The 24,678-nt window shown below is 42.7% G+C and overlaps 1 protein-coding gene across 8 annotated transcripts in view; it reads right to left on the reverse strand.

Annotated features, from left to right (window-relative positions):
- Nucleotides 1–24,678, reverse strand: part of Cpeb3 (cytoplasmic polyadenylation element binding protein 3) — a 184,680-nt gene that overhangs the window by 56,016 nt on the left and 103,986 nt on the right. For all 8 annotated transcript variants that reach the window (XM_075973925.1, XM_075973926.1, XM_075973927.1 and 5 more), the window contains 2 exons: nt 11,413–11,580; nt 10,675–10,764 (listed from right to left, as the gene is read on the reverse strand). In XM_075973925.1, the coding sequence (XP_075830040.1) occupies nt 10,675–10,764; nt 11,413–11,580 (258 nt within the window). The remainder of the gene's footprint in view (nt 1–10,674; nt 10,765–11,412; nt 11,581–24,678) is intronic.

Below are 24,678 nucleotides of genomic sequence, written 5' to 3' on the forward strand. Positions count from 1 at the left end.
GAGCAAGGGAATGATGAGTGAACACGAGGCAGAGCCTGTCAATCATCCCACAGTCCCTGCCTGCTGCCCAGATCACTGAAGAACTAGAGCTCTCATTTCTTTATCGCTGGCCTAGAAAACCTGAACTCCAAAACGGTTTGAACTCTTACGTGCCCTAGGCACAGGAACTTAGACATTAATATACAATGAGGTCATGGGAGCAAGCAGAGAACTCTCACCTAGAAACAGTATATCAGGGATGGAGAGATGGCTCAGCAATTAAGAGCATTTGCTTGTCTTCCAGAGGATGGAGTTCTGTTCCCAGCACCTAGGGTGGCTCACAGTCGATCGCCATAGCCACACTCATGGGGTACACATACATACAAAATGAAAAATACACCAAGTCCTTAAAAATAGGAAAAAGTGCACTAAAAATCTAAAGAATCAGTTTTTCAAACATATTCTTAAAAACTGAAGAGAGGCCAGGCGGTGGTGACGCACGCCTTTAATCCCAGCACTCGGGAGGCAGAGGCAGGCGGATCTCTGTGAGTTCGAGACCAGCCTGGTCTACAAGAGCTAGTTCCAGGACAGGCTCCAAAACCACAGAGAAACCCTGTCTCAAAAAACAAAAACAAAAACAAACAAACAAAAAAAACTGAAGAGAGATTATTTTCAGTAAGGAAGAGACACAGAGAAGTCAGAAGCAGGCTCTGAATGCCGAGGCAGATGTTCTGCTTGCACAGGTGAAAACACCGAGAGGACTCGGGAAGAAAGTAGCCCACACTCAGAGCTCTACAAATATCCTTGCTCACAGTCCTGGATTCCAAAACACGCCCCTTGGAGCCAGAACCAGATCTCTTTGACTCTATTTACTACCTAGAGCTGAGACACACACTGGCTCCAGCCCATTTTCTGCTTCCTACTACACTAACAACTGCTTCCCCGTGGGCTGGCTGTGAGTGGGAAAGGGTAGAAGGAGTTAGGGATGAACAAGAAGCACTCTGAGATGGAGACCAGCAATGTATTTCTGCAGCCCAGGGCAGTGTTAAAGAGTTAGGCTTTAAAGCTGTGTTTATGTAATCACACGCGCTCCGTATAAAGAGTGCCTTGTGAGGTCCGCCAGTGGAGACCAGACTGGGAGTGCAGAAGGAACTGACCAAACCAGTTGGGTGATTTTATTGCTACTAAATACTACATTTTCAGAGTGCATATTATTTTACACTAACAATCCTCAGACTTGTGTTGGTGTTTGTGTGTAGTCTCATGTCATCTGAAAAACCTGAGACATTAGCTCAGATGCATATGTGAGGTTCAGAGATTCAATTACTCAGTGCTAACTGTCACATCGCTAGGAGCTAGCACCCCTTCTTGAGTCCAGACGCCTGATGTTTGTCCCCCCTTCAACTGCTTTACCAGCAGATGCTTCTCTCAGTCGGCTCCTCAGGCCTAAGCTCTGACACTCTAAATTCTTCTCTCAGTGGAATTTAATGTCCTCAGATTAGTTCCTGATTTGGCTGACAACACGTTATCTCCCTAAGACAGAGATTCCCCTCTTCAAGACTATGAACATCTACTCTGTTTGGAAGACAACCCAGGTTCATTGTAGTGGTCAATAATTCTAATCAGTTCTTCATAGCTGTTCCCCTCCTCCTCCTCTCTTTGCGCGCGCGCGTGTGCGTGTGTGTGTGTGTGTGTGTGTGTGTGTGTGTGTGTGCGCGCGCGCATGTGCATGCTTGGAAGCCAGAAGTTAACTTCTGGTGGCTTCTTCCTGGCCTAAAGTGTTCCGACTGGGCTAAGTGGGCTGTCCAGCAAGTCTTGGGAATCCTGTCTCCTCTTTTCCTGTGCTGAGATAACAAGAATATGCTGCCATACCTGACCTTTTGTTTTTTTGTTTTTAGAGACAGGGTTTCTCTGTGGCTTTTGGAGCCTGTCCTGGAACTAGCTCTTGGAGACCAGGCTGGCCTCAAACTCACAGAGATCTGCCTGCCTCTGCCTCCTGAGTGCTGGGATTAAAGACATGCGCCATCACTGCCCAGTTATACTTGACCTCTTTATGTGGCTTCTATATACATCAGGTCCTGTGCTTGCTCAGCAAGCACTTTAGCACCTGAGCCACCCCCCATTTCTAGTCCTTTTAACTTAATGTATTCTTTCTTGGCCACACTTTCAGCCTTGGTCCTATCTAAGCCCTGTCAGCAACTCCAGACCAAAGCTAAAATATCCTCTCTCCTTCACCTGCCAAATTTCATTGCAGAAACTGCATTTCACTTCAGTTTCTGCGATGTGCTCTTTTCCAAAGTCTTCATTGAGAGAACTATGGTTTCTCTGGATTGAGCAATTGCTTGCCCTTTCCTAGAACCTCTGCCTGGGCACAGTGTGACCACTGTGACCTCGAACATGCTGGCTATTATTTCTGGAGTTGCTCAAGCTTTGTCCTGTGGCTTATACACCCTGAATGCCGTTCTCCTTCCTGTAGAGTTCCCAAACTATAAATGCTTCACAAAAACCAAATTCGTGCGTCAACTTTAGTAGAATGCTGAGATGACAGGTGTTTAATAAAAACAGTCTAGGTGGGAATATACTATAATCTTGAAAGTAAAAATAGAAGTTGCTCCATCTGTCTAAACAGGACAAGACAAAAACCATCTTATTACACTACAGTGCAATTTCCATGTTTTCACAAGAAAACCACTCCCTGGAATGAAAACTGCAAGTAGATAAAATATTAAAATATATTCAAAATTCACCAGAGTGTTAAGACCATCAGCCAAGACCTACATCTATGAAAGAAAAATAAAAGAATATTAGTCAAAGTATTTATTATAGTGTGTGAAAGAGTAACGACATGCTAAAATCACGAGGCTTCTCAACTGAGCAGTTTACATAACCCAGAAGGTGGAAGAACTTGGAATCTGAGACGAGAACAACACTGACTTATTTCCATTCAAACCAGCTACAAGGGGTAAAATGTGACAGTTACAAACAGTTCTTTCCAAAGTCAGACTTTAGACAAACGGAATAGGTGCTACAATCCAGCACACTACAGCTACTCAGTGTCCTCTGCCTGTCCCTTTCTTGTCGCTCAAAGTGGATCTGAATCCACGTGGCCTGCCTTCTGCCAGGTTCACAAACCAGTGTGGCGGGATTACGTAAACCAGCACAACTACAAGCCTTAGTCTCAAGGTCAGCAGGCAAGCCAGCTTGATAGCACAGAAAAGCTCTGGATGGCAGCTGAAACAGTCACTCAGAAGCACATGCCGCCCTTTTCAGAGGGTCTGGATTTGATTCTAAGCACCCATATGGCAGCTGACAACTGTATGGCCTCCTGGGATACGAGGCACCTACATCATGCATACGTGGACAGACATAATGGGAACAAAATTACCCACACAAAAAAATAGAATAAAAATATATGTTAAAACAAAAGACATACATGCTTTCCTGGCAGTGGAAGGGAGCCATCAGTTGGTCCACCCTGTACTATGTGGAGTGCCCATCTCTACTCCTGTGTACCTGGCATGCACCGCACCTATGCCCCAGTTGACAAAGCTGGTACCAGCTGCCCAGCGAAGCTGCGGGTTACATCCTCCTCCATCACTGGTGTGTCTCTGATTCTGCAGGGTTTCAGAGGCATCTCCTGCCCAATCTCGGAGGCCGGCTGTTACCCTGTGTTTGCCCAGAAGCCTTTGCTGACTGACAGTGAGAGTTCATCTGCTCTCCATGGCTACATCCTCTGCATGGCTCCACAGGCTCCACTCCCTTTCCCTAGGGGCGAGAGTATAGCAGTTTGGGGAACAGATGCTTCATGCAGAACCGGGATAGAAAGTCCAGGGTGGGGAGACATTATTTTGTAGCTCCAGTGGCAGCAACTTTGCACAAGAGACATTTTCCAGGAGACACTGAGAGAGGTTATACTAAACATGTATCACTCACTAAGTTTGCTGTGCCAAGTTATCTTCCTAGATGCAACATTCACAGCCCTGTGCTCAAGGAAACAAAACTGAGCTGTTCCTGTATTAAGCAGTCCAAGGAATCCAGGGCTCTACCTTGAGGATAACTTACAAGATAGCTAAGTCTTTTTTTTTTTTAATGTGTAGTTCAGGCTGGCCTCGAACTCCAGATCCGCCTGCCTCTGCCTCCTTCAGCAAATCCCACCAGCCTGCGCCACCAGAACCGGCTATAGCTAAGTCTTAAAATACAAACTGGACTAATCTGATTCCCCCTCTGGAATACAACTAGAAACATGAGAACATTTGAGATGACTCATGGTAGAACATAGCAATGGAGAATTAGCTTCCAGTGTTCACATCTCAGCTGCCTGTCACCCCCACTATAGTTTCCACGGCATCTGCTTACATCAAAGCACCTCTTCTTGGGATCCTCTTGTCACAGCCGCACCCCTGCATTGAGGTAGCACCCTAGTATCTGCCCAGTCAAAAGACTCACTACACGGCAGCTCGTCCAGGCACATGAACGGTGAGGTGCCAAGGAGGAGAGCCCTGTAGTTAAGCAATAGACAAAAGACCTGCTACAAGCTTAAGACATCTCTTTGGAAATACTCTAGCTTATGTGAGAACAACAGAGCAAAGGGGTTCAGAAAAAGACAAGGGCTACTTTGGTCTCCAAACAGCTATGAAAATATACATTGAGCCATACAGTTTAAATTGCTAATTTCTATATGAATTACAGCCTTAGAAAGAACAGCTTCCCTTCTAAGCAAAAATTAATGGAAATTTTTTCTTCCTTTATTTACCAGGTAAAATAATATCAACCATTGATCTCCCAGGTTCAAGTCAGTCTAATAAAAGCTGTGTACACTAATGAAAGATAGTTCTCTCTGTGTCTCTTTGAATAAGGTTGGGTTAGAGTAAGACATCTTTAAGGAACTTTTCAGCTCAAGAACCTGATGGGCTTTTCCGCTGAGCAAGTAACAAGGCTGTTCATCAGCTCGCAAAGCTGTATGTAGTTCATTCGTTTAAAGAGTATTTGAGAGAAAATGTGCCAGGCAGGGAGGTGCTTGGATCGGAGCCGTGAACTGAACAGGAAGACCTAGCACTCTCATTGGGGAAGCAGAGGGTGTGTACTTCAAAGATGAGTAGACTGAAGGTAAGAAATAAATATGAGGAGAAGGGGAGTGGAGGGCTGAGGGGCAGTTACTTTAGATACAGAAGTCAAGACAGTCACTGTTGTTAAGGTGACATCTATGCAGAGACCTAAGGGAAGAAAGGGATTCTGGGGCAAGTTTAGAAAGAAAGAAATACCACTGTTCTAGGAGAATTTTGCCATCCAGTTCAAGGAACAGCAGGCTGGGCAAAGTGGTGTACATCTGTGCTGCAAGTACTAAGGAAAATCAGGACACCAAGGTCGCCCTAAGGCTCCTCCTGAGACTCTACTGAGGTAGCAGTGCTGGTGGAAGGCAGCCAAGATTCAGTCAATAGGATCTTAGAGAAAAGATCGAAACGCTCCGGGCACATGATTCACACCAGTGTGGCTCCTGGCTTCTGCAGAGGCCCATTATACGCCAAACAAAGAAGCAAAAAGGTGAGCTCACAGGAGCAACGTGCCGTCTGATTTGGAACTCAAGAGGAAACTTGCTGCAGATGTCCAAATTAGCATAAACGTCACAAAGAGATTGCTTTTGGAAGCCGCGTGACATCAAATCCGGAGTCATTAAGATTTTCATCTCTCGTTAAGTAGCTTCTAATTTAGCCTAAAGAAAACAACTTGAAAGAAAAGGACACAAGCAAGAATACATGAACATAAGTGTTATTACTAATGGTCTAAATTGCCAGCAAGCAAATAAATTAGGGCATGGAATAGGTGAAGCAGCCAACGAAAGTCATTAGACACTTGTGGGGAGAAGAGACAGAAATGTGAACACAAGACTGCATCCCAGCTGTTGTTATACTACCAGCCCTGTATACATACACATATACATACATACATACACACATATATCCATCCATCCATCCATACCATAACATACACACACACACACACACACACACACACACACACACACACACGAATAAAGCCTACTAGGACACAAAATGATACTGATGGTAAGTTCTGCTGAGGAGGCACTATCATTTTACTGCTCATAAAGTAACAGCTGCTCAGTGAAGACCACGGTTTTGTTCTGGTTCTACTGGCTCCATCACACTTATTGAGTATTGTTTATAATACCAGGTATTTGACAAGAAGGCCACAGCGATCTCTACTTCATGATCTTAGTAACTGTTACTATAAAATTTACTCGTTTGTTCATTTTCCTCTCCCTTCTCAAAAAGGTGACTCAGGACGCATGCATCTCTGACTGTCTCTGCTCCCAAAGACCCGACTATAAAACAAATGACCATTAGGAATCTCTTCTCAGGTCACATCAAAGGACAGACCAACTGTACATCAAATCATCAACACACCAACTTGGTCTTCTCTCTGATCAATAATGCCATCAGTCTAGCTTTTAGTGAAAGGAATTTTAACAGACCCCGCTGTTTAAGTACCATGACCACTCCATCACCAGAACCAGAGATTTCTTTCTCCATCTATTCTTGTAATATCTCACTGCTAGTATCCTAAGTCTTCTTAATTTCCCTATAAAACTAATCATGAAGCCAGGTGATGGTAGTGCATGCCTTTAATTCCAGCACTTGGGAAGCAGAGGTAGGCAGATCTTTGTGAGTTTAAGGACAGCCTAGTCTACAGAGATTGTTCCAGAACAGCCAGGCTACACAGAGAAACCCTGCCTCAAAAAACTAAAACAAAACAAAAAAAAACCAAAATAACCATGAAAACCAATTCTCTGCTTAAACAAATGAACCCTCACTGATACCTGGGTACTATGGAAAGTATTTTATGTACAATTTTTTATTTAAGCATAAGAGACCACATGAAGGCATAATTGTACTTTTTAAAAAAAGCGGCACATGAGAGAAAGACATCATGAGACAGAGCTCAGGTGGACAGGCTTTTTATTGGGGGAAAGACCAGTCTCTGGGGACAGAAGTGGCAGAAGAGGAGAGAGTCAGAGAGTCAGAGTCAAGGCACAGAAGGAGAGAGGGAGAGAGAGAGAGAGAGAGAGAGAGAGAGAGAGAGAGAGAGAGAGAGAGAGAGAGAGAGAGAAACAAAGAGACAGGAGGTGGGGGAGGCCCACCCTTTAAAAGAGAACATGCACATGTGCCCTTACTGACTGCAGCTGAGGACGCATCCTGTCAAGACCCGAAGGGCAGGCCAGTGCAGACGCCTGAATACAAACAGTAATCACCATCCTCATTTTTGGATGAAATTTAGGAAGATGAATTGTTGTCCATCAAGGGGTGGAACAGGAATTCCACACAGGTGGTTTGTCTATAGTCCATATTTGAGATCACCAGTTACTCTGCTCAATACGATTAAGGCTTTGACTTTTCTCATCCTTCAAGACCATCTTGAACATGTCTGCCTCTGTGATATCCTTATTTCTAGGTGAGACTAATACAGCACAGTTAAGAACTTTGGGCTCATAGCCAGGTATGCTGGCACATACCTATAACCTAGTACCTAAGGAGTTCAAGTCATCTTCAGATATATGTAGAGTTCAAAGCCAGACCAAGTCTCAGACATCCCCCTCCCCAATGTAGCTCCACTCTAGCGCCATGCCTACCTGCCTGCCTGTATGCTCCCCACCATGAGGACAACGGATCCTCTGAAACTATACACCAGCCCCTAGTCAAATGCTTTCTTTTATAGGTGCCCTGGCCATGGTGTTATCCCCACACAGCAATGGAACAGTAAGACAGGTGCCTACACTGAAAAACTGGGATGATTAAATAAGATTACGAACAAAACATCAGACAACCTAAACAATATGTACATTGCCCCTTGCATTTTCTGCCTTTCTTCTCTTTCCTATCCCCAGGGGTGAGAATTTCACACAGCCCACAGCAATTCCTCTTCTGGATGCCTAGGATAATTTACTCCCTTGGTATGGAATTACAAATTAGCCTACAGTTTAATAGAAATATCATCATTTATAACGCCGTGCAGGAGCTGTTATAAGCACAAGAATTTTCTCGTTTAAATCCTCAAACTCGCAGAGATCCGCTTGCCTCTGTCTCCCAAGAGCTGGGATTAAAGGCCTGTGTCACCATGTCTGGTTACATTAGTATTTTTAAGTCCCTTTGAAAAAAACCTATTGAACCCTGAATTTGACCAAGTTTAGTGAGTAGTTCGTGTCTGTAGTTAAAGGTCATCCTCAGTTACAGAGTAAGTTCAAGTCCAACCTGGGCTTCTTCAGACCATTAAAATAATAAAAATCTCTGGGCGGTGGTGGCCCACGCCTTTAATCCCAGCACTCAGGAGGCAGGCAGATCTCTGTGAATTCGAGGCCAGCCTCATCTATAAAGGGTTCCAGGACTGGCTCCATAGCTACTGAGAAACTCTTTCTCAAAAAACCAAATAAATAAATAAATAAAAATAAAAAATCATTAATATAAAAGATATTTTTACAAAAAACCCAAATACTGGGAAAAGTATACATTTCATAAAATAAGAAAATCAATGTGATATGAAAGAGGAATAAAATGATCCCAAAGTGTTATTTTTAACCATAAAATTGGCAAAATTGAAAAAGGAATAATTTCCCTAACTCTCAAAAGACTGAGTTTTGTAAACCAAGTTACTAACGATAAGAACAGAAATTCTCCCAAGGAGGTAACCATTAAGCTGTAAGTCAGGGCCATTGCCCAAGGTACAAAAGGCCCAGGCTTCAATCCCCTGCACCTCTCTCCATGCAAAGAAAATACAGAAGGAAAAAAAATAAAAATAAAAAATATGAAAACATGAGAATACTCACAGAAGAATAATTTATGAGCAGCAATTTAAAGACCATCAACAGACTTGAATAAATACTATGCTCACTAACAATAATGTACATCTGTTAGAGAAAGTTGCTAGTATTGTTGGGGGGAAATGTATATATAAAACAGCTTACATAATATAGTAATGCACATATGTGAAATTTAAAATTTCATGCTAGCCTACGCATTAATAAGGAGGATATTCAGCAAAATATCCACATGATTATCTCTCACAGACATACTTCTGGGATGATTAGATGGACAAGACCATATACATCTTTAGTATCCTTTTATTTTTCCAGTGGTCACCTGACAACTTTATGCCAGATCTCAGTAGAACTGTTTTCACAACCATCATTCTTTTTTTTTTTTTTTTTTGATTTCCGAGACAGGGTTTCTCTGTAGCTTTGGAACCTGTCCTGGAACTTGCTCTGCAGACCAGGCTGGTCTTGAACTCACAGACAATCTGCGTGCCTCTGCCTTCCAAGTACTGGGATTAAAGGTGTGCACCACCACCATCCGGCACAATCATCACTCTTAGAAATACCTTTCACGTGGGTCATTTTTTAAAATGTATGACATATACTACACTGTGATGAACACATTCACTCACTAATAAAACGCTAGGTCATGGAATGTGCAGCCATACCTGTACATTCACAGTTGTAAAGAGCCTAGTTCATGTGTCACAAGGTGGGGGAATACATTCTTCCACTGAAATAATTTATAGAATGATTTTTATCTTTTCTGGTGAACAGAAGCTTAACTTCAAACTGTATAAATGTCTGTGACTCTAGCACTTGAGAGGCTGAGACGAGAACATCCTGAGCTTACTGCCAGCCTGGAATACAATGTGAAGTAGGCCCCATCTTAATGACAACAACAACCCTCCCTCCCCCCAAAAAAAACCCAAATTAACAGAAGATATTAAAAGCAACAAGCAACTCTCTAGTGGTAACTTTCTTTCATGGGTTACAGAGCAAGAAAAAGATGAACGAGAAAGAAACCTAATGAACTGAGTGTTAACAGGAAGCCAGCGGCCTTCCCTAGCTTAAGCTGGAGTTTGGTTCCTGCACAGGGTACAGGAAAGATAAGGATGCTGATTTCATCATCTCGTGATGGGCAATGTCGCACAGTAATAGACCACGAGTCATTTTCCAAGATGAATGGCATCCTCAAAACACAGGCTGTGGAGGATAACAGAGGAAAGAGAAACGCATCCTCTTTACACCCAAGTCCTCTATTACATGGTTCAAAGAGCACGCTGAACATGAGCATCAGCACAGACATTCCCTGGCTCCACAGAAACAACAAAGACTGAGTGAGAAGCAGGACATTGTGTCCCTTGGAGATTAGTGGGAGAACACCCCACAGGTTCAGAGAAGAAGCTGTGAAGGATCTTCTGACAGTTAGTTCTCCACCTCTCACCAGACAGCTATGGGTAATGGACACACCACACAAAGTCATTCTTTAGCCACTAGCTTTCCCGTGTTATGGGATTGTAAGATTTGTTTAAAAGTTTAAAAAAACCCACATGGCTATAGGGATGCAAATAAAAACTAACTTTTAAATATTACCATTGCTGACATTCCTCAAAACCCTAGGGTTTTCCCCCCTTATGAAACAATGAACTTAGCAAAAAACTCCTCTATAATGAAATTATAAAATCTCACTGCTAATAAAGCCAGGGTCATCAAACACAGTGCACTCCCGGGGAAGCCTCTCCAAGTGAAATTCACACACAATGATACCAGTGTTATTTTACTTAAGGACAAGGCATCAACTTCAAGACTTGTAAGAATGCCTTCTACGGGGCTGGCCTCTGAGAGACCAGGTGACATCTTGAGTCCATTACCTTTAGGAGGGAAGTATGACTTGCTCTCTGCTTTATGAGGCCAGTCTACCACGAGAGGTCCGAATCTGCGAAAGCTGGCAGTGATCTCATCTATAAAACAAAGAAGGGACTTAGCAAAGTAGAAAAAAAAAACCCCTACAATCATAAGAAACAGAAAACATATCTTTTATGTAAAAAATGTTTTGAGGGATCCCCTTTTGCATTTATTTTTTTTTTAGAGCTTTTCTAAAGTATCTCTACAGCAGCAAACCCTGCAAAGGGAGACAGCACTGCTAGCTCAATTATTTTATCTCTTTTTTGACTTCTGACTGGACAGAGAAGATTATGACTTTGTAACTCCTTGGGTGGAGGCGGTCATTCCATCAGCAACTGTAAGAAATTTATCCTAAAGAAAATCTAATTGACTGAAAGTATTAATACAGACATGAGGACAGTTAGAGGAAAAAGAGGTTGTGGCCATCTGCAACTTTAATGTTGTAAGTCTAAAGCTTTTTTAGCACCCATACGCACACACATCATGAAAGGGCTAAAGAAACCATGACTTATTTAGATTAGTATTAGAGCTGCACCGAGCAAGCAAGTGCTGGGAAGATTTCCATGGCACTCCCAAAGTCTAGGAGAACTAGAGAAGTTTTTTAAGTTAGCTTTGTTACCGTTTAATTTACACATTCAGTGTATGTCTGAACACAATGCAGAGAAGTCAGCTCTTGCAAAGTTCTTAATGAGCGCATACGGTACCTTCATCGATGTCAGGAGGAAGGCCTCCAACAAACACCTTCCTAGAGTAGCGTTCCACTCGCTCCCCATTTTGACATCGAGTGGGAGAACTTAAGCCAGAGGATAAAGCCTGATCGCCATGGCTGTCATCCAAGAAGGCGTCTTCAAAGGGAAAGAGAGAAGACCGACCTGAAACAAAGCAGCAGTTTCTACAATCAGAATGGCTTTCCTAGAGAACAGGGTCCTATCAGAAGACCATTGTACCAAGGGAAGCAAACGAAACACAATGTACCTTGAGGTATGGCTTTTCCCAAAGAATACTTATCTGACGATCACTAAGTACAGCCATGCTTACACACAACACTGAAATGGCTGAAATAATATCTAAGAAGGAAGCACAAGCTGTGTATTTTCCTTGATAATTATACTCATACATACGGGCCCCATTGCAGCAACTAAGTGTATGTCCTCGGAAGGAAAAAGTGTTTACACAGGGCCTCAACCCTAGCTGAGGAGCTGTCGGCAGTCGGTGACTACAAGGGGAGGGAGAATATGTCCCTGGTAGGTCAGTGGGCAGCATTCGGTGGACTCTACTGGGGGGGAGGGCGGGAGAGATAAGATCAAAATACATTTTATAATATAAGAAATTCTCAAAGAATAAAAATATGTTAATAAAAGAATATACTGCTGGGCAGTGATGGATCATGTCTTTAATCCCAGCACTCAGGAGGCAGGGGCAAGTGGATCTCTGTGAGTTCAAGAACAACCTGATCTACATAGTGAGTTCCAGGACAGCAGGTCTTTTTCACAGAGAAACCTGTCTCAGGACAAAAAAAAAAGAATATATTTATAAGTATATCTTTGAAATGGGCTGGAGAGATGGCTCAGTGGTTAAAAGCACTGCCTGCTCTTCCAAAGGTCCTGAGTTCAATTCCCAGCAACTACATGGTGGCTCACAACCATCTGTAATGAGATCTGGTGCCCTTTTGAGGAAGAGACCTGCTCAGTCATCCTCATCAACTTAGACTATGAAACCCAATATGGACAAGTTCATATGCAAGGCTGCAAGGCTGCCCATGCATAAAAAAAATTTGAAATACATAGGACAAGCAGTGTGTGTGTGTGTGTGTGTGTGTGTATTTCCCCAGATCTTTATCTGCTCTTGATGGTGACCTCAGGCATATAGTTGTAAAGGCTGGCCCTGATGACAGAAGCTAATGATGCCTCTTCTAATGGTAGGGCCAATGACACTTTTCCTAGCATGCAAGCATACTCCAATTTGAAAACAAGCTCATGCAGCAATATTAGGCAGGATATGTAAATGAAAATACTAAATCAAGACATGATAGTATAGCATGGGTATGACTATGACTATTACAATTACTCCAGACTATATTTTAAATAATTCAACAGAACAAAACGCAGAACATGGTAGCACATGGATTAAACCCAGAGCTTGGGAAGTCAGAAGCAAGAGGATCTCTGTGAGTTCAAGGCCAGCCTGGTCTACACAGCGAGTTCCATGCCAACCAGCGCTAGTGTTGCTGTCTCTCAGAAAAACAAACACAAAATCCCCATGGACTTATTATTATTATTATTATTTTTTAGAGACAAAGTTTTTCTATGTAGTCCTGGCTATCCTGGAACTCAATATGTAGACCAGGCTGACCTCAAACTCACAGAGATCTGACTGTTCCTGCCTCCCAAATGCTGGGATTAGAGGTATGAGCCACCATGACTGGCAATTACTTTCAATGTAGAATTTCAAAATAAAGCCCAAATTAAAAACTTTTTTTTTTCTTGTTTGAGTCTGTGAGTTCCTAGTAAAACTTTCCACTAGGTTTTACTGTCTTGAGCGCTCAAGCTTTAGAGAAGGGTGGGAAGGAGAACAGGAAAGCATGAAAAGATAAGAAAAAGGAAGAGGAAAGAGGAGGGGGAAGAGGAGAAAGAGCAGAAGAAAGAGAGGGATGGAGGCAGGAGAAGAAACAGCAGCAGAAAGAACAAAGGAAGAAAGTAGAAAGGTCCATCTCTAAGATAAACCCACCCCCCTTAGGAAACAAGCACACAAAGGCACTCTCTCATCTAGTCAATCCTTTCTTTCCCTGAAACCCAGGTTTTGTACAACAGTAGCCAACATTCAAAAACAGAATATAAATAGCCTTAGAAAAATGGTGACTATTTCTTTTACTATAAACTAAAAATGTTGCTAATATAATTGTGTTAAATTATGAGCAACTCAATGGTGTAGGAAAGGTACTGTTCAGAAGCTCGGAGTTAATAATAAAAGGGCTACGAGTAGGGATAGTGAGACACCAAAGAGTTTTTCCTTCAGTCCTTCCCAGAGTAGCTACAAAGACAGTTTGTGTCACTGTGCCGCCTACCCTTCTTCAGCCTGCAGGGACAAACAACAGGCAGCATATTCTCGTCCCTTGATCTTTGTTTTGATCACTGGGAGTAAAAGAAACAGATCTGCAGCAACTACAGGCAAAATGAGCTTCCCACAGACATTTTCTGACAGCAGCCAGGTAAACCTGCCATGCAGTCCACACTCTAAACCTTATCTGCTCAGAGTCAGGCTCGTGTTCAAGTCAGCCATTCCTACAGAACGTCTATTCCCACCTCTGAATCCCAACACTACAACTATCAAGTGTGCAAAGACAAAAGGAGAAGAGGCAGAAATGGAAAGCTCTGCCTTACCCTCACGAGAAAGATGGTCTACAATAGAGAAGCAGACCAGCTTTATCCAGAGCTAAGAAAGCAGAAGCCTAAAGCTCAGTGGAAACTACTCGAGGGAAAATGTATCCCTTTTCCAAGAGCAGCAAAGTCCTTCCTGATAAAGGAATCCCAGTCTAATGAGGGAGCAGGCAAGCACACAGGTAACTACAAAATAGTAGGAACTGAAAAAAGCCAAGTGACACAGTGTGTCCCTCCTGTGGTGTGCAAAAAGGCAGTTTTCAGAAGAATTTTTGTGGAGTGGGAGTTTGAATGAAAAAACCAAAGACCCATACAGAAAAAAACCTTCACATAAGCTCCTGATCTTCCATTTAAATCTGGTCCTTTCTAGCATTCCTTAAAATGTCAATACAAAGGCCATTTGGGAGATGGCTCAATGGGTAAAGGGCCTGTCATAAAAATATGGGAACCAGAGGTCAGAGCCTCAGCATCTATCCAGATGCCTGGTGGGCCCAGTGGTCCACCTGTAGTCCTAGCATGTAGGAGGCAGACGCAGGATCCTGGAGCAAACTGGCCAGCTGGACTAGCACAATCAGGAAGCTCTGGGCTCGCTCAAGTGAGAGATCCTGCCTATATGCGTAAAATTCAAGGAGGAGAATAATCAAGGAAGTCCCTTAACACCAACCTCTGGCTTCCATGAACTTGCACACATGTACACACACTTCCACAAACTATGGGTTTACACACTACACATTACCTACAAGCAAAAAACAAAGACTTTTAAACATACCCAATTCAACCCAGAAATTTAGTATTTAGCCTTGATATTCATTCTCTCTCTCCTCTCTTTCCCCATATCAAATCTATTTCTCACTAACAGTTCAAGCTTCAAAATACAACTTTAATTCCTGTCCATCACCAGTCCTAAGGCCCTAATCCAAATCACCACCTCTTGCCTTGTCTTGCATAGCTGCAGAAAACCTTTCCCCACTAATGTCTACCTAGAATTCAACAATGCTTTCCAGAAGGAGGGAGGGAGGGAGGGCCTGTAGCGATTTTCCAACACTAATCTGAACACGTCACCACACCCTACACTCCTGACTTCAAAAGCTCCCAATGACCTTCCACTGCCCTTTGGGTAAAGTACAAAAATATCACCATGAAGGACAAAGTCCCTGACACAGCTGCTGCCACTCCTTGCTCAGTGACCTCTCTAATCACACAGAGTTCCTTTGGGTTTCTTGATTGTCACCACCTTGTCACAGGTGCTAAGGACACAGTGTTCCTGCTAAGATCTAAGCATTCCTTTCTCCAATCATAGTTAAGTCTTTAAAAAAGGTTTTGGATTTATTTATTCGTATTAGTGTTTTACCTAAATGTGTATCATACACATGTACCCTGGCACCCACAGAGGCAAGAATATTGCACCAGAGCTCCTGGAACTACAGTTATAGATGGTTGTGAAGCCACCATGTGGGTGCTGGGACCTCTGCATGAGCAGCCAGGGCTTTTTAGCTGCTGAACCACCTCTCCCACCCCAAAGTTAACTGGTAATTCTTTCGGTCTCAGCTGCAAAGCCATCCTCTTCTGTGGAACTGTACTGACCTTTTAGATTGGGTATACCTCCTGTCTATGCAAAACGCCCTGTGCTTCTCCCTCCACCCTCCCAGTTAGAACCACAGCATTTCTCTGGCTTTATTGAGATGTGTTCCCTCACCCATTAGGAAAGGGATCAAATTAATCTTCATTATTGTATCTCCTGCCATAGAATATATTAGAGGGACCAAAACCATGCTAGATGTGACACACCACTGAAGGAGACAAAACTGTGTGCAAAGCCATCCGTGGTGGTTCACTCTAGTAATTCCAGCACTTGTGGGAATGAGGAAGGAGGATCAGGAGTTCAAAGCTAGCCTGGATTACTTTAGGGAATTCCAGACCAGCCTGGACTACAGCATGAGACTATCTCAAAAACAAACAAAAGAAAACATTATGTACAAAGACATGCATGCTTCTGTGATCATATATTCAATGAATATAACACAGGGGTCTGTCCACATGAGAAATGTGATCACCCCCTAGCTGTGACCTTAACTAACTTGTTTTCACCTGAACAAGATTATAGTCTATACTTCGTATTAAAACCGATTTTCCATTCCCAAATACAATACTTCATTATAATACTGACTTTTTAAAAATTTAATTATAAGACCTCAGCCAGGCAGTGGTGGCACACACCTTTAAACCCAGCACTCTAAGAGACAGAGGCAAGAGGATCTCTGTGAGTTCAAAGCCAGCCTGGTTTACAGAGCAAGTTCCAGGACAGCCAGGGATAAACAGAGAGAAAGTCTGTTTCGAAAAACCAAAAAAAAAAAAAAAAAAAAGAAGATATGGTCTCATATACTCCAGGCTGGTCTCAAACTCTATACTGAGGATGACCTTAAGTTTTAAAAATTTATTTTTAATATGTGACGGTGTTTTACCTTCATGTAGGCTTGTATATCATGTGAGTACCTAATAAACTCAGAGGCCAGAAAACGGTGCCCAATACCTTAGAACTAGAGTTACAGATGGTTGTGAACTACCATATGGATGATAGGAATCTAACCTGGGTCCTCTGGAAGAGCTGCCAGTGCTCTTAACCAGAGGGCCACCTCTCTAGCCTTGGCCCTCAATTTCTGCTCCTCCTGCCTCTGCCTCCTAAATGCTAGGATACACTACCATACTTGGTTGTATGTAGTCTTGGAGACTGAACCCAGTTCTCCATGCATGTTAGGCAAGTATTCTACCAACTGGGCTACATTCTCAACAAAACTGGCTTTTTACACCGGATGCCCTGAAAACTATTACACTTCCATCAGCTCTGTTTGTTGCTGCGACAGATCACTTCTCTAAGCTACCTCTAACTATGTTTTGTCCCAAAGCCGACAGCAGCTTCTGTCACCTCTACTGGCAATTTGAGCCCAGGGAGTAGGGGTATGAGCTGAGACTATGAGGAAATCAGTGACTATCCAGATGGGCAATGAGGAAGCCCTCAACCAGAGCAGTGAAGAAGTGGCAGATATCTGAGACATTCTTGAACAAGTAAGACCTTGTTTCTCGTGACCAATATAACCACAGCTTCCCCGGAGGAAAATAAAAGCAAGAGTTGTAAAACTCTGGACAGTTTTCAAAACCGGCTATGGGAAGTTAAGGCACTTCCTAAGGCTTTCAAAGAGAACCTCTGTCTTATTAGCAGCATTTGGAGTGCTACAGGCCTTGGTGATAAAGGCAGTCTTGGGAACGAAACTGCAAATAGTGAATGTATAGATGATGTTTCTCTAACTGCAAGTAGGAACTAAGAATATGGATTCCAGAACCCAATCCCCAAATCCACTGATCTAAATTTGTGGCAGTCAGGCTTCAAAATCCACACTCCCACCCCAGTGATTCCTTTGCTAAAGTTTAAGAGCCACCCAATGATATTAATCTGTCTGCAGTAGGTGCTCACGGAAAGAGATCTATAAGAAGTGTATACGATTTATACAGCATCCACGTTAAGGAGAGCATAGCCTCCTGGTTGAAATATAAAATCTTCAATTAGCTTTACTCTAACATGACTGCCTAAAGTGCTGATGGGTAAAAACACTGCTATAGGAAACACTTGGGCTTAAGGGAGGGTTGAAGTTATGGTTCAGGGGCAGAATACTTGCTTAGTTTGCATAAGGTCCTAGGTTTAAGACCTAGAAGAAAAAAACTGTCAACCTGGTTTACATAGAGAGCTCCAGGACAGCCAGGACTAAATAGACCAGCCTCCAAAAAATAAAAAAGGAACATTTCTGTGGGCTACAGTGGTCTCACAACCTGACAGCCCATTCATTTTCTTCTGCTCTAGTCATAAGCCCCTCAAGGACTGTTTATTTACTTTTTAATGTATATCTTCAGGCATCTGTGTGGTTGCCATGTTCGCACAGGTACCTATGGATGCCAGAAGAAGTTGGATCCCCTATAGCTGGAGTCACTTGCCTGATTGTGGGTGCTGAGAATAAACATCTGGTCATTGGCTCTTAACAGTGACTCTGCGCATGAATTTAACACTTTGTTAATGTGAGGGGTGACTTCTGAACTGGTGACAAATTGGCCAGTGATGTTTTCATTGCCGTAGACGCACACCAGGGTAAGTTAGTGCACTGGTGTTCTGAGCAGTCCACGGAACCCTCGTGAAGCTATTATCCATGTAGTCATTTGGTTGGAATCCATCCATGCTCAAAACAAATTATTCCAGATGGGCCGTTTGGCACGTGCCTGAAATCTCAGCACGTGGGAGGCTGAAGTAGGAAAATCTCATGTCTGAGGCCAGCAATACCCCAATCTACGCAGGCCAACAAGACCCTGCCTTAATGCAAATAATAGTGATTGGGTTGGGGATGTGCTGGGGATGGGCTACAAACAAACAAACAAACAAACAATGCCAGCCCTAGGGAAATTGCTAAAATGTTAGCTCCTAGACGCGTTCTTAGGAACTGAAATCTTAAGGAGCTGCATGTGAGCTGCCCTACATTTCAGCCTCAGAATCTAGCAACCCTCTGACATAATTCCTGTTCTTTAAGGGAAACATACCCCAACACCAAAAGAATTACATTCCTGTGTGAAGATAATATAAATCTGAATTAGAACTTCAAGATACTTCCACAGAAAGTGTATATACACTCTTCCACCAGAAGGGAAAGGAAAGGCTTCTTGACTGTTCTATCTTGGCTCTGCTTCCAGTATATACTCTGTTATCATCCAGATGCAGTGTCTGAACCAGAGCGCGAATGAATAATACATGAAAGTGACAATGACCTAAAACTAAACAACCCGGGGATCAAAGCACCAGACGACCTTCAAAGTGCTAGTAGACAAGGGGATATTGTTTATGATCTAACAAATAAAGCTTGCCTGAAGATCAGTGTACAAAACTAGCCACACGCCAGGCGGTGGTGGCGCACGCCTTTAATCCCAGCACTCGGGAGGCAGAGGCAGGTGGATCTCTGTGAGTTCGAGACCAGCCTGGTCTACAGAGCTAGTTCCAGGACAGGCTCCAAAGCCACAGAGAAACCCTGTCTCGAAAAACCAAAAAAAAAAAAAAAAAAAAAAAAACTAGCCACACTAGTCAGCCCCACAGGTCAGGCAGTGAGTACACACACCTTTAATCCCAGAAGCCACACTAGTTAGCCATAGAGGCTGGGCAGTGATGGTGCACACCTTTAATTCCAGCACTAGAGAGGAATATAAAGCAGGAACTCGCTCTCTTTTCAGTCTGAAGATTTCGTAGAGGTAAGAACTCTCTAGTGGCTGACTGCTTTTCTTCTTTGATCTTTCAGCTTGAACCCCGATATCTGTCTCTGGGTTTTTATTACTCATGCTACAGGAAAGCCTCTTCATGATGGTCCTTTTCAGGAAGCTCCTTCCTGCAGCAAATGGTGAGAAAACCAGAGCCAGTGGCCATGCTGTGCTTCTAAATATATTCAAAGGTGAGTTCTTGCTGAAGCCCCTGCCATGACCCTCGCTGCTCTAGGGCACTCCTAGTCCAATGCTTCTATTTTCAGATGCCTTTCAGCTCAGTCTTGCAAGTAGCTCAGAAATTAGTTTAAGAATTTAACAATAATGGATAATGAGAAATAGCTTCCTAAAAATAAATAAATAACATATCTCTATGGAAACAGAAAGAGTTTCCAGCTTAATCTCCAGTCTTTAACTTTGGAGAAGACAGATCCCCTATCTGTGTCTGACTTAGTAATGTAAGAAGTGATCCAGATGAAAGGTTTTTAGTCTCTAGAGACTCCAGGCTCTTTATTAAACACATTTTGTTTGTTTGCATGCTTGGGTCTGTTTGTTTTCAGACAGGCCTCACTATGTAGCCCAGGATGGCCTTAAACTCTTGATCCTGTTTCAGCATACTCAGTGCTAGGATTACAGGAACATGCCACTATGCCCTGCCCAGAAATCTTATGTAACAAAAACAGACTTGACTTTATATTAAAAAGTAATATATCTTAGGCATCATAAACTTGCAAGAAAATTCTTACTACTTTTTGTTTTTTTGGAGGCAGGATCTTTATTATATAGAACAGGCTGTCCCCAAACTCCAATCTGCCTGCCTCTGTCTCTGCCTCCTGCGTGTTAAGATTAGAGGTTTGTGTCAACACATTCAGTCACGAGTAAACTCTTACTATCTACCCTCACCTTTTCTCCCACTCCCATTTCATGTCGTGGTGTTACCATTCACCCCACAGCGTGCACCAGAACCTCAACATTGCTAAGGTCACCTTCTTAGTTACTTGCCACATTCAATTCATCGGCATGATGTCATCCTTCCAATTCTATTGCTCCTTCTCTCCAGAGTACATCATTGTTAATCTCTCCGCAGCCTCACTGCCATCGCACTAACCTAATTTCCATCATTTCTTGTTATCTTGGCATCTCCTAACGAGGCAACCCCTCTTCTGTACCCATTCCTCTTCAAGCAGCCGAGTGGTGCTTTCGAAACATAAATGCAGTCACTTGGCCCTGCAATGATTTCCTTCCACACTTGGACTAGGCTCAAAATCCCTACAAGAAGTCAAAGCCAGTCAAAGCCGGTCCCTTTCCTCCCTCCAAACTCACCCTACACTCACCAGCTCCATCCATTTCTTTGCTCTGACTCTTTTTAAAGACAGCAGTTTTATTGAAATATAATTCACATGTCATATAATTCATACATTTATCCAATTTCAAGTCACATTCCATCTTCCCTCAACCACTCTCTTCTAGGCCACACCATTCATCTTTGTGTCCCAGCAGATTTTCCTCTTATGGATTTTAGATGAGTGGAATGCTATGCAACAGGTAACTGGCATCTTTACTCAGCATATATTTTCAAGATTTATATATTCTGTATTGTGCATTACTACTTTGCATAAAGCCTTTTGCACAAGCTGTTTTGCCCATCTTCCCTTTATAAAAGATTCATTTATGAGTATTTTACCTGAATGTGTATATGGGCAATGCATGCGTGATTGCTGCCTACAAAGGCCGGAGGAGAATTCTAATTAAACTATTCCATTTTTTGTAAGTTTGAAACTTTTCATAATTAAAAAATTAAAAGCCATGCATGGTGGTGTATGCCCTCAATCCCAATTCTCTAGGGTGAGACACCATAGAACCCTAAATTCAAAGCCAGACTAGAACAGGTAGTGAGACCCTATCTCCAACAAACAAAAAAGTCCCAGATGTCCCTTGTCCTTTTATGCTTCACTTTGAATATCACCTGACCTCCACCAGTAAGATAGGTATCTCCCATTCTTCCTTCCTAGTACTTAAAAACAAATGGAGAGGGAAAGACTAGCAGAGATAAAGTTTCCTGTAATTTATTAAGGAGTGCCGGGGAGAACAGACTCATGGAGTCTGGGATCGAGGGGGTTGGGAACGGGTCACACACCGCTTCACACCGTCTAACTTGGTCTTCACAACCCAAGAAAGCAGGCTACCCTTTCTCTCCTTTTAAGAGATCCTCTCTGCAGGCAAAGAAGCCACACCCCAAACCCAGTACCACAAAGCTATTGGTGAAATGAATTTACACAACAAGTTCTAGAGTTACAAGCTTACAGCACCATGCTTGGGCTTTAAAAAATTACTTTACTTTCATTACTGTGTACATAGGATATGAGTTATAGTAAAGTTCTATCCTTTTTTGTCTGTGTTTTAATTTTTTTATTTATTATTGTGGGTATGATGCATGTGGGCTGGAGATCAAGTGGAGAAGACAATTTGTGAGTCAGTTCTCTCCATCCACCTTTGTGGGTCCCTGAGAGAAAACGCATGTCGTCATCACAGGGTTTGTAGGGCATGTCGTCATCACAGGGTTTGCAGGGCATGTCGTCATCACAGGGTTTGTATGTCATGTCATCACAGGGTTTGTATGTCATGTCATCACAGGGTTTGTAGGGCATGTCGTCATCACAGGGTTTGTAGGGCATGTCGTCATCACAGGGTTTGTAGGGCATGTCGTCATCATAGGTTTGTAGGGCATGTCGTCATCATAGGTTTGTAGGGCATGTCGTCATCACAGGGTTTGTATGTCATGTCATCACAGGGTTTGTATGTCATGTCATCACAGGGTTTGTAGGGCATGTCGTCATCACAGGGTTTGTAGGGCATGTCATCATAGGTTTGCAGGGCATGTCGTCATCATAGGCTTGTATGGCATGTCGTCATAGGTTCGTATGGCATGTACTTTACCTCCTGTGCCATCCCACTTGTCCCTCAAGTTCTATTCTTTTTTTAAATTTATTTTCATTTCACGTGCATTGGTGTTTTGCCTGCATGTATGTCTGTGTGAGGGTGTTGGGTCCCCCAGAATTGTAGTTACAAACAGTTGTGAGCTGCCATGTGGGTCCTGGAACTTGAACCTGGGTCCTCCAGAAGAGCAGTCAGTGCTCTTAACCATTTTTCCAGCCCTGCAAGTTCTATTCTTAATCATAAGTAGAATGAAGTAATTAATATCTATCACTGAGTTTATTTAGATGTTTTGAGCAGTTTAAATTTTAACATAATTCTTGCAACATGAATAAATGGCAATGAAGAAGCCTGTCAGTTCATCAGAGTCACATCATCTAGGGCTGGGGGTAAGAGAGTTAGATATGAGAACACCTGCCACATCCCACATGGTACATCATTATATTTGAAGAAAGCCATATTTTTCCTTCTCTCTTGGAATGGAAGACTAAATATAAAGTATGTATCAAACATTCTCACCTGCTATCTGTTTCTTCTACCCTATACCCTCATTCCCTACTTCATCTATGACTAGCAATCTGCAAGACTTAAGACAATGAGGATCAAAGGGAATCAGAATGTTATAGGCAATAGCTAGCATGACATCTGATACAAAAAAGATTAGGGCATTTAAAATTATTAAAGTCACTCATTTATTATTTATTTATTAAGACAGGATCTCACCATGTAGACCAGGCTGGCCTTGAACTCAGAGATTTATCTGCCTGCCACTGCCTCTGCTTCCCAAGTGCTGGTATTAAAAGCCTAGCTTTTGGGGGTTTCAAGAAAAGGTGTTGCTGTGAAACCCTGGCTAGCCTGGTCTGTGCTGTTTATGTATGCTAGTCTAGCCTCAAATATAAGGCAATTCTCCTGCCTCAGCCTCCCAAGCATTAGAATTACAGGAGTGTACCACTATGTCTACAAAGTAATTTTCTTTTTTTTTTAAAAAAATATTTATTTATTTATTATGTATTGTGTCTGTGTATATGCCTGCACGCCAGAAGAGGGCACCAGACCCCATTACAGATGGTTGTGAGCCACCATGTGGTTGCTGGGAATTGAACTCAGGACCTTTGGAAGAGCAGGCAATGATCTTAACCTCTGAGCCATCTCTCCAGCCTACAAAGTAATTTTCAATATTTTATTTTTCTTAGAGATAGGAGCTTGAGGTACTACTTGGCTGACCACAAACTCCTAGTTCAAGTGATCCTTCTGAGCAGCCAGGACTATAAGCAAATATCATTATTTTGAGCTAATAACCTAAAAATATAAAGCAAACTTTTCTGCATAGATGAGTGTTATCTCAAAATAATCCTAATTAAAAGTATTTAATATGACTATGCACAGAGCATAGTGTTAGGCACAAGTAATAATTGTCCTCAAATAACTTATCTTCAACTGAAGAATCAGGGTACAAAGGAAAGACAAGAGGAATACAAGGTAATAGAAGCAGAAGAAAACACTGTCTATAAGGCCACTGGGCAGGGCTTCTTAGAAAGGACAAGGCTTGGCAGGATGGGAGAGATGGTTCAGCAGTTAAGAGCATTTATTGCTTTTACTTGAGACCCAGGTTCGGTTCCCAGCAGGTCACAAACCATCTCTAACTCCAGTTTCAGGGGGTCAGATGCTCTCTTCTGGCCTCTGCAGGCACCAGGCACGCACGTACACACAGACACACACAGACAGACACACACACACAGGCCTATACACAAAATTTAAAAAATGAAATAATTAGGGCTGGAGAGATGGCTCAGAGGTTAAGAGCATTGCCTGCTCTTCCAAAGGTAGTGAGTTCAATTCCCAGCAACCACATGGTGGCTCACAACCATCTGTAATGGGGTCTGGTGCCCTCTTCTGGCCTGCAGGCATACACACAGACAGAATATTGTATACATAATAAATAAATAAATAAATAAATATTTTTTAAAAATGAAATAATTAAAAAAGAAAGGAAATGGCTTAAATTTGGTTCACATTAGTGAAGTAAGGTGTAAAAGTGTGGGTGAGCAGCCAGTATGTGGTGACAACCAGAGGCGAGCAAAGCACACCGAAGATGGGGTGAGAGGGGAACCTTCAGTGGGGAGTGAAAGCAACATGGAGCAAGTGGTGTTTCACAAAGGAGGAGCAGCAGAACAGAGCAATTGAGAAGAGGGCAAGCCTACGACACCAGAGGCCAGTCTTGACAAGTGGCTGACCCATGCATGAAGAAAGGGCAGTCCCTCCTGTCTACTCTCCAGGAGGTTTCTGCTTCCTATGGGAAATGCTCCAGTCCCTACTCCTTTCTGCATTTCCTACCAACAAGGGTTGTGCAAAATGGCAGAGTGCTAAAACAATATA

The sequence above is a fragment of the Microtus pennsylvanicus genome, chromosome 5 (assembly GCF_037038515.1).
Source record: "Microtus pennsylvanicus isolate mMicPen1 chromosome 5, mMicPen1.hap1, whole genome shotgun sequence".
Classification (NCBI taxonomy): domain Eukaryota; kingdom Metazoa; phylum Chordata; class Mammalia; order Rodentia; family Cricetidae; genus Microtus; species Microtus pennsylvanicus.